The 18,152-nt window shown below is 46.1% G+C and overlaps 1 protein-coding gene across 1 annotated transcript; it reads right to left on the reverse strand.

Annotated features, from left to right (window-relative positions):
• Window positions 1-9,663: 9,663 nt before the first annotated feature.
• On the reverse strand, window positions 9,664-14,000 carry kiss2 (kisspeptin 2). Its single transcript, XM_078234760.1, has 3 exons — window positions 13,912-14,000; window positions 12,598-12,679; window positions 9,664-9,956 (listed from the first exon to the last, which is right to left on the reverse strand). The coding sequence occupies exons 2-3, from the start codon at window positions 12,668-12,670 to the stop codon at window positions 9,664-9,666; spliced, it is 366 nt and encodes a 121-aa protein (XP_078090886.1). The 5' UTR covers window positions 12,671-12,679; window positions 13,912-14,000.
• Window positions 14,001-18,152: the final 4,152 nt, after the last annotated feature.

An 18,152-nucleotide genomic window follows, 5' to 3' on the forward strand; every position in this document is an offset into this window, starting at 1 on the left:
GATTTGTGAATTTTGCCTTCCGAGGGAGAGTGTGTGTGTCTGCAATTGCACGTGTGTGTGTGTGTGTGTGTGTGTGTGTGTGTGTGTGTGTGCCTGCGTGTGCATGTATGTGTGCCTGCACGTGTGTGCATGTGTGTATGTGTGCCTGCATGTGTGTGTGTGTGCCTGCGTGTGTGTATGTGTGCCTGCACGTGTGTGCATGTGTGTACGTGTGCCTGCACGTGTGTGCATGTGTGTACGTGTGCCTGCATGTGTGTGCATGTGTGTGTGTGCCTACGCATGTACGTGTGTATGTGCATGTGTGTGCGCTTCCGCATGCGTGCGTGTGTGTATGTATGCCTGTGCATGCGTGCGTGTGTGTATGTGTGCCTGTGTGTGTGCGCGTGTGTGTATGTGTGCCTGTGTGTGCGTGCATGTGTGTATGTGTGCCTGTGTGTGTATGTGTGCCTGCCGTGTGTGTGTATGTGTGCCTGTGCCTGCCGTGTGTGTGTATGTGTGCCTGTGCCTGCCGTGCACGCATGTGTGTACGTGTGCCTGCACGTGCACGCGCATGTGTGTATGTGTGCCTGCACGTGCGCGCGCGTGTGTGTATGTGTGCCTGCACGTGCGCGCGCGTGTGTGTATGTGTGCCTGCACGTGCACGCGTGTGTGTATGTGTGCCTGTGCGTGCACGCGTGTGTGTATGTGTGTGTGTGTGTGCTTGTGTGTGCTCGCATGTGTGTTTGTGTGTGCCTGTGCGTGGGCACGTGTGTGTGTGTGTGTGTGTGTGTCTGAGTGTGTGTGAGTTGAAAAGGGAAAAGGGAAGTGTCTCTAAATGCTCAGTCATCCACGCCTCACCATCAAGGACTGTTTTGTATACTTTAATTTCACTTAATTACTTTGGACTCATTTCTAATCTATATGAATGTACATGCATGCGTTGTACCATTTTCTTGCCTTTAGTAGTTAATAAATTCACTCTTTCCTTAACTCAGAAAATCCTGGTTAAATTGATTCCTTTAATATTGGGTCTGGGGAAAATGTAATTGCCGCAGGGAAGGATACTTTTTACATTAATCTTGTAGTGGCCAGCAGAGGGGGTTGAATAAAGAACAGAAGCTAGTCCATTTTTCCACCTCCGGGGCATCACAATTTGGGGTATCCCAGTCGTACAATACCACATTGAGGGATCTCACCAGGGTTATGAAATTTGGGGAACCTCACTTGGGGACTGATCATAACATACAATAAGTGCAAAGGAAGTAGCTGCTGAAAGGCACAGGCAAAGAAATGGTGAGAATCAAGCAGGAAAAGAGTAAAAGACAATGATAAGAAACAATAAACTACAGGGAGTGACAGGGAATGTGTAACATTAGGATAGGAGTATTCAATCCTAGATACTGCATGTAGTAGTGTGGCCCCTTTAAGGGGCGGGTGTTCATGGGTCACAGGACCCTGCTGGGGTCTATCAGGCGGAAGCACGTGAACTGTTACCTATTGGATGTTAGTAAAGTTTTTTAAAGTTTAATTATTAATGTCACAAGCACATCAACACTGCAATTAAGTTACTGTGAAAATCCCCAAGTTGTCACACTTCAGTGCCTGTTCGGATACACTGAGAGAGAATTTACCATGGCCAATGCACCTAACCAGCACGTCTCTCGGACTGTGGGAGGAAATTGGGGGAGGTTAGGGGGCGGGTCCAGGTAGGAGGGAACCTTTAGTGTGACCCTGGGGATCGGTGGAAGCAGGACATGTATTGAGTTCATTGTAGATGGTTTTATCTTTCATAGATCACAGAATCCTTACAGTACAGAAAGAGGCCATTTGGCCCATCGAGTCTGTACTGACCACAATCCCACCCAGGCCCTATTCCTGTAACCCCTCACATTTACCCTGCTATTCCCCCTGACACTAGGGTCAAATTAGCATAGCCAATCAACCTAGCCCGTGGGAGGAAGCCGGAGCACCCAGCGGAAACCCACGCAGACAGAGAGAACGTGCAAACTCCACACAGACAGTGACCGAGGCCAGAATTGAACCTGGGTCCCTGATGACCACTGTGCCACCATGCCTCCCATAGGAAACAACAGCAAATATCTTGTCCAGGATTGGAACGCAGGACCTCTCGCAAATTCGCTAATTATGGTGCCCAAAGCGAGAATTATACCCCTAGACCAATGAGCTTTCCTTCAATAAATCACTGTTGTGATTCAAGGCTTCCTGGTTGTGATACCTCACAGTGTGGAACTGGCAACAAGAGTAAATCGGCCGACAGCCACTGAAACGCCAACATCTGGTGGGGTGGGTCGTTTGAGTCCTTGAAAGAAGAACCTGCAAGGGAGGTTAAAATAGGTAATTGTGCCAACCTTAATTGAGTAGCCATGCCACTGTTTGGAAAAATTAATTTGTTTGATCCAGAGATTGAAAGTTGGGGCCAATACATTAAAATTCATTGATACTTTTTTGCAGCCAATGAAATAACGTCTGAAGATAAGCAGAAAGTTATTTTACTCACAGTTTGCGGGCCTCAAACTTATAACCTTGTGAGAAGCCTTACATCTCCGGAGGCACCAGATACAAAGTCCTTGGACCAGCCAATCTCGCTAGTAAGGGATCACTATAATTCCAGATCCTCCATGATTATGCAGAGATATAAATTCCACCCAGCCGTTAGCGACCCAGGGGAGACCGTTTCTACTCTTGTCTCTAGGCTTCACCCAATGGCCGAACACTGTGAGTTTGCTCCATCTTTAAGAGATATGTCGCATGATCCTCTCATGTGTGGCATTAACAGTTTAAACATTCAAAAGAGGCTGCTCACTGAAACTAAACATTTTTCCTGGATCGAGCGGTTGAATTGGCTCAAGCGACTGAGAGTGCCAAACAGAGAGAGAGCGTGTTTGAAATGCAGGGCGTGCAGGACGAGGTGACAAATTTTGGTGGGAAACAGTGGCTGCTCAGAATACCAGTAGCAAGAGCCCAGCGGAGCTCGAGAGAAGGAAGAGAAATCATCAGCTACATGGCGTTGGCGAGTGTTATTGTTGTGGGGGAGAACATCCCCAAGACAGATACAAATGTAGAGTTCATCTGTTTCAGATGTAAATGGAAGGACCACATACAAGCCAGATGCAGAATCAGATCATTTGCACCTAGTCCCTAAAAAAAATAGACTCCAGTGAACAAGATTGCGGAAGATTCGAAAGAGAAGTCTGAGGTTTGTAAGCTCAACATTGTAAAGTTAAACAAAACACCCCCCCCCCCCCCACCCCCATCGAAATGTCCCTTATGGTCAATGGGCGTCCACGATGGAGGTCAATACAGGTACTTTGGCTGTGGTAATAGGTGAACAAACCTGTAAGTATTTGCAGCAACGTCCGCAATCCATGAGGCTCAGCGATAACTCGGCAAAGTTGGCAACCTATACCGGGGAGGCACTGAAGATATTGGCACAATGTCAGCGCTGGTGTTTTACCAGCACCAGTCTGCTCAGTTACCCCCGATGGTAGTGAAAGGACAGAGGCCTAGACTCATTGGAGAAGACGGGCTGAAGCAAATCAAGTTGAATTGGCTGGAAATATTCAGCATCACACATGGGCTTTTCCAGGAGTTCCTGTGTACGTTTCAAACAGTTTTTCAAAGAGAACTGGGGTGCGTACAGGGAGTAAAGGCTAAAATTTGCCGAAACCCTGGGTCAATACCAAGATTGTTTAGAGCCTGGCCTGTCCCTAATGCACTACATCAAAATGTCTGAGGTGGACTTGAAGTGGTTGGAAGACCTAGGGATAATCAAACTGATACAGTTCTCAGAGTGAGCTGTGCCAATAGTCCCAGTGCTAAAACCAGACTGAACAGTGAGGATTTACAGTGATTACAAGCTGACCATTAACAGAGCTGCCCAAACAGATAGATATCCTATCCCCAGGATAAAACATGTTTGCACTAAACTGACAGGAATCATCAAGTACATAAAATTGGACTTAAATCATGTGTACCAACAACTTGAGCTGGAAGAAGACTCAAGGAAATTTGCCACCATTAATACATGTAAAGGCTTATTCCAACATACAAGACTACCCTTCGGCATTTCATCTGCTTGCATTATTTTTTATTTTATTCATTTGTGGGACATGGGCATTGCTGGCTAGGCCAGCATTTATTGCCCATCCCTATTTGCCCTTGAGAAGGTGGTGGTGAGCTGCCTTCTTGAATCGCTGCAGTCCATGTTCTGTGGGTTGACCCACAATGCCATTAGGGAGGGAATTCCAGGATTTTGACTCAGCGACAGAGAAGGAATGGCAATATATTTCCAAGTCAGGATGGTGAGTGGCTTGGAGGGGAACTTGCAGGTGGTGGTGTTCCCAGGTATCTGTGGCCCTTGTCCTTCTAGGTGGATGTGGTCGTGGGTTTGGAAGGTGCTGTCTAAGGATCTTTGGTGAATTGCTGCAGTGCATCTTGTAGATAGTACACACTGTTGCTACTGGGAGTCGATAGTGGAGGGAGTGGATGTTTGTAGATGTGGTGCCAATTAAGCGGGCTGCTTTGTCCTGGATGGTGTCAAGCTTCCTGAGTATTGCTGGAGCTGCACCCACAAATGGGGAATATTCCATCACACTCTTGACTTGCGCCTTGTAGATGGTGGAAAGACTTTGGGGAGTCGGAAGGTGAGTTACTTGCTGCAGTATTTCTATCCTCTGATCTTGTAGCCATTGTGTTTATGTGGTGAGTCCAGTTGGGTTTCTGGTCAATGGTAACCCCAAGGATGTTGACAGTGGGGGATTCAGTGATGGCTACACCATTGAGTGTCAAGGGGCAGTGGTCAGATCATCTCTTATTGGTGATAGTCATTGCCTAGCATCTATGTGGCATGAGTGTTACTTGTTACTTGTCAGCCCAAGCCTGGATATTGTCAGAATGAACAGCATTCAACATATACGTGCGGCCCCATATGACCCTGTGCACAGCCCCATACCACCCTGCTTCCGATGGATTGGCAGATAGGGAAAATCAAACTTTCAAAGCATCGATGAGGAAATAATCCAACAGACCATTGCCTCTCCAATTGGCTCATTTCCTCTTATCCTATAACACCACCCCCCATGCTACTACAGGGGCTATGCCAGCTGAATTCCTGATGGATTGATGTATGAGAACCTGCCTTGACCCTGTTTTCCCAAATATGACAGGGAAGGCGGAGGCTAAGCAAGCCTCTCAGAAGGACTGTCATGAGTCCATTAGGGGAGACAGGTTAGTTAACCTGATTGATTTAGTTTTCTTCTGGAACTTTGGCATTTGGGTAGTGGGCCTGAAGGGGGGAGGGACCTTATGTTCTCCACAGTCAGCAAGAGCAGAGGAAGAAGGTACCAGCCCTAGTTCAACCTCAGAATCTCTTGACCCACCTACCACTATTGAAGACTCAGTTACCCCAAGCTAAGAGACCTTATTGTGGACTTGTGCCACTCCACAAGAGTCTGGAAGACTGCAGAGCAATTGACTTTGTGAACTTTGCTTAATGGCCCCTTTTACAAATGCTATTTTGACTGTATACATCTGTACATCAGAATGTTTGTTTGTAATATAGTAAAAGAACTTAAGGCGGGGGGAAAGTAGTAACATAGTCCCTTTAAGGGATCGGTGATTCTGGGTCATGAGACGCTACTGGCCCTATAAGGAGGAAGCACACAAATCAACACCGATTGGGTGCTAGGGGTGGCACGGTGGCAAAAGGGGCATCTCAGTGCCAAGGGGTGGCACACTGGCACAGTGATTAGCACTGCTGCCTCACAGCGCCAGGTTCAATTGCGGCCTTGGGTGACAGTCTGTGTGGAGTTTGCACGGTTCTCCCCGTGTCTGCGTGGGTTTCCTCTGGGTGCTCCGGTTTCCCCCACAGTCCAACGATGTGTAGGTTAGGTGGATTAGCCATGGTAAATGTGCAGGATTACTGGGATTGGGGGATAGGTGGGCCTAGGTAAGATTCTCTTTCAGGAAGGTGATAGTTTAGTACGCTTCCATCTGCACTGTAGGGGTTCTCTGGGTTCTGGTTGGAGGGAACCTTTGGTGAGTCTGGGAGTCGATGGAACTAGACTTGTATCTTCAGTAAATCACTGTTGTGATTCAAGGCTCCTTGGTTGTGACACCTCATGCAACAGCACTGTGTAACATTAATCAGAGCTAGTATGGTCTCCAGGATTTTTTCTGATCACCCAAAGAAGTCAGAGAGCAATTTTCCAGTTCTTTTCCATAGTTCATGTGGATTTTTATCTGTTTCCTTCACTTCTCCGAGGAGATTGCATTGTTTCAGGTGAAGGTGGAGTGTAAATGTCACAATTTTGTGAGATGGGCTGGATGGATCAGTAGGTCTTTCCCAGTCTGTTATTTTTCATGTGTTTATAGTTGTAGGATAAATAGCTTTTGTAAAATTGAACGCTTTCTCACACAACGAGTAGTTAGGTGCATTTCCAGAATGCATTGCCTGGAAATGTGGCAGAGGCAGATTCAATCGAGAGATTCAAGATGGCACTGGATGATTGTTTGAATAGAAACAATGTTCAGGGGTATGGGGAAAAGGTAGGACACTAAATCATGATGCTCATTTGGAGAGCAGTGCAAACACGATGGGCCAAATTGCCTCCTTCGGCACTGTAACAATCCTGTGATTATAAATCTTTTCATCTTGTAACCTTCTCTGAGTTCTCTGTACATTAATTCATGCACCCACTTAACTACAGACTCTGTGTCCTCTGTTTCTCACTCAGCCTCCCAGGCTTCTTTCTGACCCCCACTGTTATAGCCAATCCCACTTTCTACCTTTGCCTTACATCAGGTCACTCTCCTTTGGAGACAGATGCATTCTGTGAATGAGGTAATCTCTTCTTCAGATCCCTTTGTTCCAATCTTCTTTCCACAACCCTATTCAAAAATATTATCACCAAAACCGTCACTGATTGGCAACCTCCGCTACCGCTGGTCACCACACAGACATCAGTCCCTCCATTGATATATTCTGCCTACACCTTTGATGCTTTTGTCCACAATAGCTGCTCAGTAGCTTCCCAACTTCACCACTCACAGGAGACAACATTCATATTCAGTTTCCATGCAGAGAGCTGTAGATCCTGATTGTTCACTACCAACTTGGAACATTTGAATTACTTCTCTCTTATATCAGCTAAAGCCCCCTGATAAGGACAATCCCGAGCTACTCAACAAATGGGTGGCATGGTGGCACAGTGGTTAGCACTGCTGCCTCACAGCGCCAGGGACCTGGGTTCGATTCCTGGCTTGGGTCACTGTCTGCATGGTGTCTGCACGTTCTCCCCATGTCTGCGTGAGTTTGCTCCGGTTTCCTCCCACAGTCCAAAGATGTGCTGGTTAGGTTGATTGGCCATGCTAAATTGGCCCTTAGTGTCAGGGGCACTAGCTAGGGTAAATGCACCTTTGACAGTCTGAAAGGAGCTAATTGACATCCATATCTCTCAATCTCAAGTTGCATTCTCAACTACCTCTGGGGAGGTCAAATAGGATGTGGTCACAATCATACATCTATGGTAACATTAGTTACTAAGACCAGGGTGTTATGGTACAGAAACCCAACAGCAGGAACTCCATCAGGGAGAGCGAGATCTGGAGTTATATTGTGGTGGCACAGTGGTTAGCACTGCTGCCTCACAGTGCTAGGGACCCAGGTTCAATTCCCAGCCTTGGGTGACTGTCTGTGTGGAGTTCTCCCCTTTTCTGCGGGTGCTCCAGTTTCCTCCTGCAGCCCAAAGATATGCAGGTCAGGTAGATCGGCCATGGTAAATTGCCCCTCAGTGTCCATGGATTTGTAGGTTAGATGGATTGGCCATGCTAAATTGCCCCTTCATGTCCAAAGCTGTCTAGGTTAGATGGAGTAGCCATGATAAATACATGGGGTTACTGGGATAGAGAAGGGGAGAGGGATGAGTGAAATACTCTGTCAGAGAGTCAGTGCAGACTTGATGGCTGAATGTCCTACTTCTGCGCTGTCCAAGTGCCTTTGACATTTAGATCCATTTGTTTCTGTTGCTTTAGATATTCTCTGCCTCTTGATTGTGGTTGAACATGGGAGGATATAAGGTTCTTAGTCATTAAGACAGTGTGAAAATTATCCAATGTTTCCAAATGGTAATATAATCATTTGGGAATGGGGGGAGGGGGGTCAGTGAGCCAAAGTCAGCCTCTTACATTTTGTGTATGCCCTAAGTTGCTCCATTCTACTTCCAGAGGTTAGCTTAAGATTAAAGCTTTTTTTTGGCCTGTTATATAATGTGCATGCTCTAGTAACATGTAACTAACAGTGGTTAGCACTGCTGCCTCACAGCACCAGGGACCCGGATTCAATTCCGGCTTTGGGTGACTGTGTGGAGTTTGCATGTTCTCCCCGTGTTTGCATGGGTTTCCTCCGGGTGCTCCGGTTTCCTCCCACAGTCCAAAGATGTGTGGGTTAGGTAGATTGGCCAATGCTAAATTGCCTCTTGGTGTCCAGAGATGTATTGGTTAGGTGGATTAGGAGTTAAGGGGATCCGGTGGGCGGTGGTTGGGGAGTGTGGGTCTGGGTAAGATCTCAGTCTGAGCTTTGACAAAAGGTGTTCTGGACTCGAAACGACAGCTCTTTTCTCTCCTTACAAACGCTGCCAGACCTGCTAAGATTTTCCAGCATTTTCTCTTTTGGTTTAAGATTCTCAGTCAACAAAGAACAAAGAACAAAGAACAATACAGCACAGGAACAGGCCCTTCGGCCCTCCAAGCCCGCACCGCTCCCTGGTCCAAACTAGACCATTCTTTTGTATCCCTCCATTCCCACTCCGTTCATGTGGCTATCTAGATAAGTCTTAAACGTTCCCAGTGTGTCCGCCTCCACCACCTTGCCCGGCAGCGCATTCCAGGCCCCCACCACCCTCTGTGTAAAATACGTCCTTCTGATATCCATGTTAAACCTCCCCCCCTCTCACCTTGAACCTATGACCCCTCGTGAACGTCACCACCAATCTGGGAAAAAGCTTCCCACCGTTCACCCTATCTACGCCTTTCATAATTTTATACACCTCTATTAGGTCACCCCTCATCCTCCGACTTTCCAGTGAGAACAACCCCAGTTTACCCAATCTCTCCTCATAACTAAGCCCTTCCATACCAGGCAACATCCTGGTAAACCTCCTCTGCACTCTCTCTAAAGCCTCCACGTCCTTCCGGTAGTTCGGTGTGCACACGATGGGCCGAATGGGCTCCTTCTGCACTGTAGGGATTCTATGATTCATTCAAACCCATACTACACTTGAATGAGCTTGCTTCCGTGCTGGTCCAAGCTAACCAGTAAGGTCCAGAATAAGATCAAATAAGATTTCGCAATTGAGTTTATTGAAAACGAGCGGCTATTAGAAGGGCAAATTGGTCTAAATCTGCTACCTTTATATAGTGTAGAGAGAGAGAGAGACAGGGCGTTACATGATATTATACATGTCATACAAAAAAAGATGCAATTCTGCTGAATTTAACACGGGACGGGTTAACAACGCAATACTGCTGGTTTCCAAATGTGCTGTACTTTCACACCGCATTAAATCAAACCGAAAAGTACACCGAACATTCAGCGAAAGCCGCTACATACAAAAAAATCTAGCCCGCCACCACGCACTCAGCCAGGTCGCTTTGGGACATTGTGGCTCATGTTGGGATCTTGTGTTTCCAAAGGTAAGGCAGCTTGTTGCCGTTTACAATCAGGGTCTTCCAGTTCACCGAGCCGGCGTCGTCTCTCCTGCCGAAGCGGAGTCCGAAGGGGTTGAAGTTAAACTTGCTCCGGGTGAAGCGGAGCTTGCAGGATATCTGGCTCTCCAGGTCGCTCTCCTGCATGAAATAGCACATGCTGGACTGTTCCGACGAGTTCTGGGTGTCTACATTCCGAGCCAACGCATGGGAATTCCTGGGAAATTGAGCCTCACGGGCCGGGAACATTGAATCTGAAGACAGGAGTCAAAATGTATCAGTACATGGGGAGAAATTGCCATTGGAAGAGATTGCGTGGGCCGCCATGAACAAGATGGGCCGAAGGCCCCCCCCATGGACAAGATGGGCCGAATGCCCCCCCCCCCCCCCTTCAATGCTGTATCATTTATATAAAAGCAAACTACTGGGGAGGCTGGAGATCTGAAATATGAACAGAAAGTGCTGGGAAAAAACTCAGCAGGTCTAGCAGCAACTGTGGAGAGAGAAACAGAGTTCATTTATCCAATCTAAATGATCCTTGGAGAGTTTCTCTCTCCACAGATGCTTCCAGACCTGCTGAGTTTTTCCAGCATTTTCTGTATCTTTTTATTGGGTGGAAATGCATCTCAGACCAGAATATGTAAAATAAAATGTTAAAGTTACAATGCTAATATACAGAGTGGACATCTTGCTTGACATCATGGCTTAGTTGGTTAGAGTGCCTGTTTAGTAAACAGGAGATCTTGAGTTCGAATCTCAGCGGCGCCTTTGTCTATATTGTACTTGATAACTTTGGAGCAACAGGGTGGCACAGTGGTTAGCAATGCTGCCTCACAGCGCCAGGGACCTGGGTTCTATTCCCGGCTCGGGTCACTGTCTGTGTGGAGTTTGCATGTCCTCCCCGTGTCTGCGTGGGTTTCCTCCCGGGTGCTCCAATTTCCTCCCACAGTCTGAAAGACGTGCTGGTTGGGTGCATCGACCTGAACAGGCGCCGGAGTGTGGCGGCTAGGGGAATTTCCACAGTAACTTCATTTCAGTGTTAATGTAAGCCTTACTTGTGACTAATAAATAATAAACAAAAGCCAATTCAAATTCTAATTGACTCCAAATCACGTTCCCCACCAGAGAGACATACAAGATCCAAGCTGACAAGATAAGGCTTGATCTCAGCACAAAACTGAGAATCTCAGACCAGAACATAGAATGAGTCTGGGATGTAAAGAAGCAATGTAATCCCCAACAAGGATCATCCTGACTCCAAACGTTGGCTCTATTCTCTCTCCACCTGTCAGACCTGCTGAGATTTTCCAGCATTTTCTGTTGTGTTTCAGATTCCAGCATCAGCAGTAATTTGCCATGATTTTAATATAACCCCCAATGTAATTGCTAGGTGACAGGTAAATAATAAACGGCATCCCTTCACATTAGTATTTAGATAGCTGTGTAATTAAAAAGTAATGATATGTCAAAAACAGGATTAAAATTAAGCTGTAGGAAACGAAGTCAAGTTAGTTAGATTATGATTCTCTTTGAATCAGTTTTTTTCTGCCCAGTAAACTATTTTAAAATTCGAAATCTAAGTAGATTTGACAAATACAAATGCTTGTCTATAAACTCCCGGGGATGATCGAGCTCCACGTATTCTGCCCCTGATCGAGTCAACTCCTATTCCAGACCTTTATTAACAGCAGTCTAAACACGGGAACATTGAGAGGCCATTCAGCCCACTGGGCCATTGAACGGGGTAAACACAGTAAGAAGTTTAACAACACCAGGTTAAAGTCCAACAGGTTTATTTGGTAGCAAAAGCCACACCAAAAGCTACCAAATAAACCTGTTGGACTTTAACCTGTTGTTGTTAAACTTCTTACTGTGTTTACCCCAGTCCAACGCCGGCATCTCCACACCATTGAATAGGACCAGGGCTCTTCTATATCTGAACTCCATTTATCCCCCTTTGCTGGACATCTCACTGTAACTTTGCCCAACAAAAATCTATGGAATGAAGGTTTCAGCTGGCCCAATATTAGCCGACTTTTGAGGAGCAGAGGATTTTCTATCAAGACTCAAAACGTTGGCTCTGTTCTCTCTCCACAGATGCTGTCAGACCTGCTGAGATTTTCCAGCATTTTCTATTTTTGTTTCAGATTCCAGCATCCGCAGTAATTTGCGTTTATTTGATAATGTTTTTAGATATATTCTTACTCCATCCTTAAAGTTACAAAACCAATGTTTAGAGTGGATCGGGCAAACCCAAATCCATTCCTCTCTTGCTCCAAATTCAAATTTCAATTGAATCCAATTCATGGTCCCCACAAGAGAGACAAACAGGGTCCAAGCTGACAAGTGGAAGTGTCGCACCCCATCTTGGGCTTGATCTAACGCTTGATCTTAGCCAAAAGGCCGAGAAGCGATTATCTTACATGATTAAAGGGGAGATCTGGTAGATAACCTGTTCGTACTGGAGGTAGGTGACACAGTAACCGTTGGGTATTACTCCAGTGCCAACATTACTATCAGGGTTTGCGAATAAAGCAGGCACACTGTGTTTAATGAAGCAATAGCCCCGTTTGTAGTCGTCTTATTGAAGGATCCTAGCCGTTGCGAAGTTGGGTAGAGTATTTATAGATTGTGGGGGGAATCTACCTTCGCTTCATAACACTAGCCTCGACACTTCTTTTACAACTTAACCATAATTTCATATAGACATTGCAGATTGAATATTGCTTTATGCAGCTATCTTCTAGATGTTTAAAACTCGCAATTATCTCTGCGGCTTTGCAAACCCCGGTGTGAATATTACAGATTGCATTGCTCCATTCTTCCCTGGATCATCTGCCAATCTTTGATGTGTAAACAGGTCGCAACACTCACCCACAGATAGGAATTTCTCACCGGAGAGCGGCTTCCCCAGGTATACATTCTGGCAACTTGCGAAGACAGCCAGGAAAAGCAGCAGCTTGCTCATGTCACGTATCTGCAGAGAGAAGGCACAAAGCTCACTCAGATAAGTCACCGCTCACCCAGGCTGACTCGCTGCAAGTTCTCTTTAACATTTTTTTATCTATGATAAATAAAATTACGAAATTACTAAATAAATAAATTACTCTTTAACAAGTTTTCTTCAACATTCCACTACCCACTGAGTTAATGCCACACACTCTCTGTGTAATGGTGGTCCACAAACACGTTAACATTCTCCTTCCAGATGAAGATTGTTGGTGCTTGGGAATGATTAGCAGTCCGTCCACATGAATCAAATGCAAAAAAAAACCGAATGTGCGATTCAGGTGACCCGCATTTCAACACTGCCGAGGAAGGAGCAATGTGAGACTGTGGGCAAAATTACAAACCTAAGTCCCTGGAGATGGAGATCCGCCAGCTGTGGCGAGCGCTGTCCCCTCTTGGAGAGCTGAACGGAATCTTCCTGCACTCAGGAGTGAGTACTCCCAAGATAGTCCTAGCCCAGTGACCCAATGCAGTCCCAGCCAGGGACAGGGCTGCAGTTCCCATCTCGCTGTCCTCCATCTATCTGCTTCCCCATCTCCTGATACTATTATTTACATGTTGGGAGTTTAGAAATTGCATGCAGTATGGACTCGAGTTTTTAACTTCAGAAGATCCTTAAGAACATTTAGAAGTTACTTTTATGTTGGAGGCATGAGTTTGGGGACTAAATTATTGAATGACACAATGGCAGATGAACCAGACAACAGTGACGAGGCTCTACGCTGTCCCGACTGCATTTACTTTACAAATCGAATGGGGTCTTACTCAGTAATTTTAACCCAAGGCATAACAAAGCAGCTTACCAATGCAGCCGTTTGCTCACTCTCAACATCTCCCTCTCTACACGGACCACACCCCAAAGGGCTAATTCATCATCACGGCAGGAGGACATTCAGCCCATCGCACCTCTTTGAAAGAGCAGCCCCCAATCCTGCTCTCCCCATGTAGCCCCGTAAATGTTCCCTTGTCAACTTTCTATCCAATCCCCTTCCTATCGAATCTGCTTTCTACACATGTCCCAAGTATGCACATGGGCAAGCGCATTCCCAATCGCATTTTTAAGCAAGCCAGGACAAAAAAAAAGTCGATGGAAGTAATACCATGCCAGTTAGTTGACCCGTTAAGAAATGGCTAACCAGGATTCTGGTCGTTACATTTTGGTCGGTTATAGCTGAGGTTCCTGAGAATTGAACGGCTCACCCTGTTGTGATGTCCTGCTGGCCGCCTCTCTGCTCTGTGGTTTAAGAATTGTCGAACGTTGTTTTTAACTCTGCCCTGAGATTCGTTATCGTGGAGTTCATAAAAATCACCCTCTGGTATGACTCATCTATGGGGGGAGAGAGAAAAAAACACTGATGGGTAACAAGCCAGGAATGCAGGCTCTCTATCATCTATTATATAATAATAGACGTTACCTCCCACAGAACCTTTGTTATGGCGCTGCACAATCAGTTTTTGAGCATCCTCCGTCTATAAGACGCTGTTTAAAGTACATCTTCAAACGTTGTCCATTCTTCGCCCTCGGCAATCTAAAAGAGAAAGAAACTAAGTCTCCATTATAGCAAACAGCAGACTCCACAAGTACATTCCACCCATTACAAAAAAAGTTTACAAACAAACATTTGAAGCAAGGTTTTGGTCACATTTCAAGATGGTTTTCATTTGATATTACATATAAGTGTATATCAGAGCTGTCAGAGAGTATCGGAGCACGAAACTCATCTCCAAACTCCCTGGCCTGGACCTCGGCACCTCCCTCTGCGACTGGATCCTGAACTTCCGAACTCACAGACCACAATCTGTAGGGATCGGCAACAACACCTCTTTCACGATCATCCTCAACACAGATGCCCCACAAGGCTGTGTTCTCAGCCCCCCACTATACTCCTTACACACACATGACTGTGCAACCAAATTCCCCTCCAACTCGATTTTCAAGTTTGCTGATGACACCACCGTAGTGGGTCAGATCTCAAACAATGACAAGACAGAGTACAGGAATGAGATAGAGAATCTGGTGAACTGGTGTGACAACAATAATCTCTCCCTCAATGTCAACAAATGCCAACAATGTCATCGACTTCAGGAAGCATAAAGGAGAACATGTCCCTACATCAATGGGGATGAAGTAGGAAGGGCCAAGAGCTTCAAGTTTTTAGGTGTCCAGATCACCAACAACCTGTCCTGGTCCCCCCATGCTGACACTATAGATAAGAAAGCCCACCAACACTTTTACTTTCTCAGAAGACTAAGGAAATTTGGCATGTCAGCTACAACTCTCACCAACTTTTACAGATGCACCATAGAAAGCATTCTTTCTGGTTGTATCACAGCTTGGTATGGCTCCTTCTCTGCCCAAGACCACAACAAACTACAAAAGGTCGTGAATGTAGCCCAATTCATCACGCAAACCAGCCTCACATCCATTGACTCTGTCTACACTTCTCACTGCCTTGGCAAAGCAGCCAGCATAATTAAGGACCCCATGCACCCCGGACATTCTCTCTTCCACCTTCTTCCGTCGGGAAAAAGACACAAAAAGATACAAAAGTCCGAGGTCATGTGCCAACCAACTCAAAAACAACTTCTTCCCTGCTGCCATCAGTGTTTTGAATGGACCCACCCTGCATTAAGTTGATCTTTCTCTACACCTTAGCTATGACTGTAATCTACATTCTGCACTCTCTCCTTTCCTTCTCTATGAACGGTATGCTTTGTCTGTATAGCACGCAAGAAACAATACTTTTCACTGTATGTGACATGTGACAATAATAAGTCAAATCAAATCAAGTCTGTATATTGTATAGTTTTAATAGGTGCTCACAGGTAAAAACACATTCTCACCTGAGCAGTTGTAGCATTGTTTGGGAGTGAGATTTTCAAGACCTGTTCATTTGAAAGCAATGTTAAGTTGAACTGTTGCTAATAGCAATATCCTTGTTTTGAGATGTTGTACTGCATTGTAGTTTGCAAATACTTGGATATTTGTTGCTGTTAGGAAGTCAACACAGACAGACATTTGTCACAATAAATAAAAGGATACTATCACGGAGCTGCCCCGGCATACACAGTTACCATGCCTTATCAAATAGCAACTATTACGAAGCCGTAATGTTCAATCTCTAGACACAAACGGTTATTCTGTTGCTAATCTGTTGTAGCTGATAACTACAATAAAACAACAATAAAAGCAAAATACTGTGGATGCTGGAACTCTGAAATAAAAATAAACAGAACATGCTGGATAAACTGGTAGCATCTGCCCAGAAAGAGATGTTTCGAGTGCTTATGATCCTTCTATAGAATCCGTTAATGCTGTTTCTCTCTCCGCAGCTGCTGCCCGACCTGCTGAGTTCATCCTGCACTGTCTGCTTTGTGTTACCTTAAAACAATAATCTCTCCTTAGATTGCAACTCCATGCCGATTTTAATTCTTGCCGAATGACTCGGTTCTGCAAGTTCTCGAGTCAGCAAGTCCTTCTTTCAAACACGTATAACTTTATTCCCGGCGATCCCCGATGAAGTAGGCAATATGTAGCAGGAGAGTGTTGCCGATGTTTTAAGTTCTGTTCAGCAACTCTCACTGAAATGACAAGCAAAGCCATTGCAAGTTCTTGTACACTGTTTTAAAATAAAAGAGATTAACAATTAACGCACTGGATGTACGCAGAAAACAATTCGAAACATTTAATGTTCACTTCAAAACAATGCTGGCTAAACTTCGAAATTGCGCAGATGCTAATCCGGTGACTGCACCTGAGATTTACTTGTCTAAAGTTTCAGCTTGGTTGCATTTTAGACAAACGTACATCTTTAAAAATGGCAGGTCAATTGCTCTTTAGAATAATGATTTCAAATAACCCTTCTGGAGTGTTTTTTTAATACAGTGCAATGCTCCGGGTACCTTGGTAGAAATAATTTGGAACAGAGAGGAATAATCTTCATTCACTTTATTATGACTGTCAGGCCAGTATGTTGTTCCCAATGTAGGATGTGGGAGGTCTTGGAGGCTCCTAGCCTCCCAGACGACCATATCTGTGCTGGGTGTGTTGAGCTGCGGTTCCTAAGGGACCATGTTAGGGAACTGGAATTGCAGCTCGAGGACCTTCGCCGGGTTAGGGATAGTGAGGAGGTCATTGACAGGAGCTATCGGCAGGTGGTCACACCGGGACCACGGGAGGAGGGTAACTGGGTAACAGTGAGGAAGGAGAAAGCTCGGGTGATGGTGAGCACCCCGGTGGATGTGCCCCTTAATAATAAGTACTCCTGTCTGAGTACTACTGGGGTGGACAGCCCACCTGGGGGAAGCAGCGGTGGCAGTGTCTCTGGAGCTGAGCCTGGCCCAGTAGTGCAAAGGGGTAAGGAAAGGAGGGTAGTGCTAATTGGGGACTCTACGGTGAGAGGGTCAGATAGGCGTTTTTGCGGACACAGACGGGACTCTCGGATGGTGGTTTGCCTCCCTGGTGCAGGGGTCCAGGATGTCTCTGGTCGAGTCCCAGAAATCCTGAAGGGGGAGGGAGAGGAGCCCAAGGTCGTGATGCATATAGGTACTGCTGACATAGGTAGGAAGAGGGAAGGGGTCATGAAAAGAGAATATAGGGAGTTGGGTAGACAGCTGAGAAAGAGGAATGCAAAGGTAGTAATCTCGGGATTGCTGCCTGTGCCGCGGGAGAGTGAGAACAGGAATCGGTGGAGAATGAATGCGTGGCTGAGGGACTGGAGCAAGGGACAAGGATTTGGGTACTTGGATCATTGGGACCTCTTTAGGGGCAGGTGTGACCTGTTTAAAAAAGACGGGTGGCACTTGAATCCCAGGGGGACCAATATCCTGGCGGGAAGGTTGGCTAAGGCTACTGGTGAGACTTTAAACTAGAAAGGTTGGGGGGAGGGAATCGAAATGAGGGGACTGAGAGCGAGGAGGTTAGCTCGCAAATAGATAAGGAATGTAGACAGGGTAAGAGGGAGGTTAGACGAGTGAGGGAGAAGGGAAGTGCTCAGGCTGAAGGTCTGAGATGTGTCTATTTTAATGCCAGGAGTGTAGTGAATAAAGTGGATGAGCTTGGAGCGTGGATTGCTGCTTCGAATTGTGATGTGGTGGCCATTACGGAGACTTGGATGTCTCAGGGACAGGACTGGGTGCTTCAGGTGCCGGGTTTTAGATGTTTCAGGAAGGACAGGGAGGGAGGCAAGAGAGGGGGGGGAGTGGCACTGTTGATCAGGGATAGTGTCACGGCTGTAGAGAAGGTGGACGCCGTGGAGGGACTGACTACGGAATCTCTGTGGGTGGAGGTTAGGAACAGGAAGGGGTCGGTAACTTTGCTGGGTGTTTTCTATAGGCCGCCCAATAGTAACAGAGATGTTGAGGAGCAGATGGGGAAACAGATCCTGGAGAGATGTAGGAATAACAGAGTTGTCGTGATGGGAGATTTTAATTTCCCAAAC

The sequence above is a fragment of the Mustelus asterias genome, chromosome 19 (assembly GCF_964213995.1).
Source record: "Mustelus asterias chromosome 19, sMusAst1.hap1.1, whole genome shotgun sequence".
Taxonomy (NCBI): domain Eukaryota; kingdom Metazoa; phylum Chordata; class Chondrichthyes; order Carcharhiniformes; family Triakidae; genus Mustelus; species Mustelus asterias.

Bases quoted from the DNA above. Each gene is read 5' to 3' on its own strand.
- kiss2 (XM_078234760.1), bottom strand. From the start codon at position 12,670: ATGAGCAAGCTGCTGCTTTTCCTGGCTGTCTTCGCAAGTTGCCAGAAT. The intron at 9,957-12,597 runs GTGAGAAATTCC...TCCTGTCTTCAG, and splicing joins CCTGGGGAAGCCGCTCTCCG to ATTCAATGTTCCCGGCCCGT.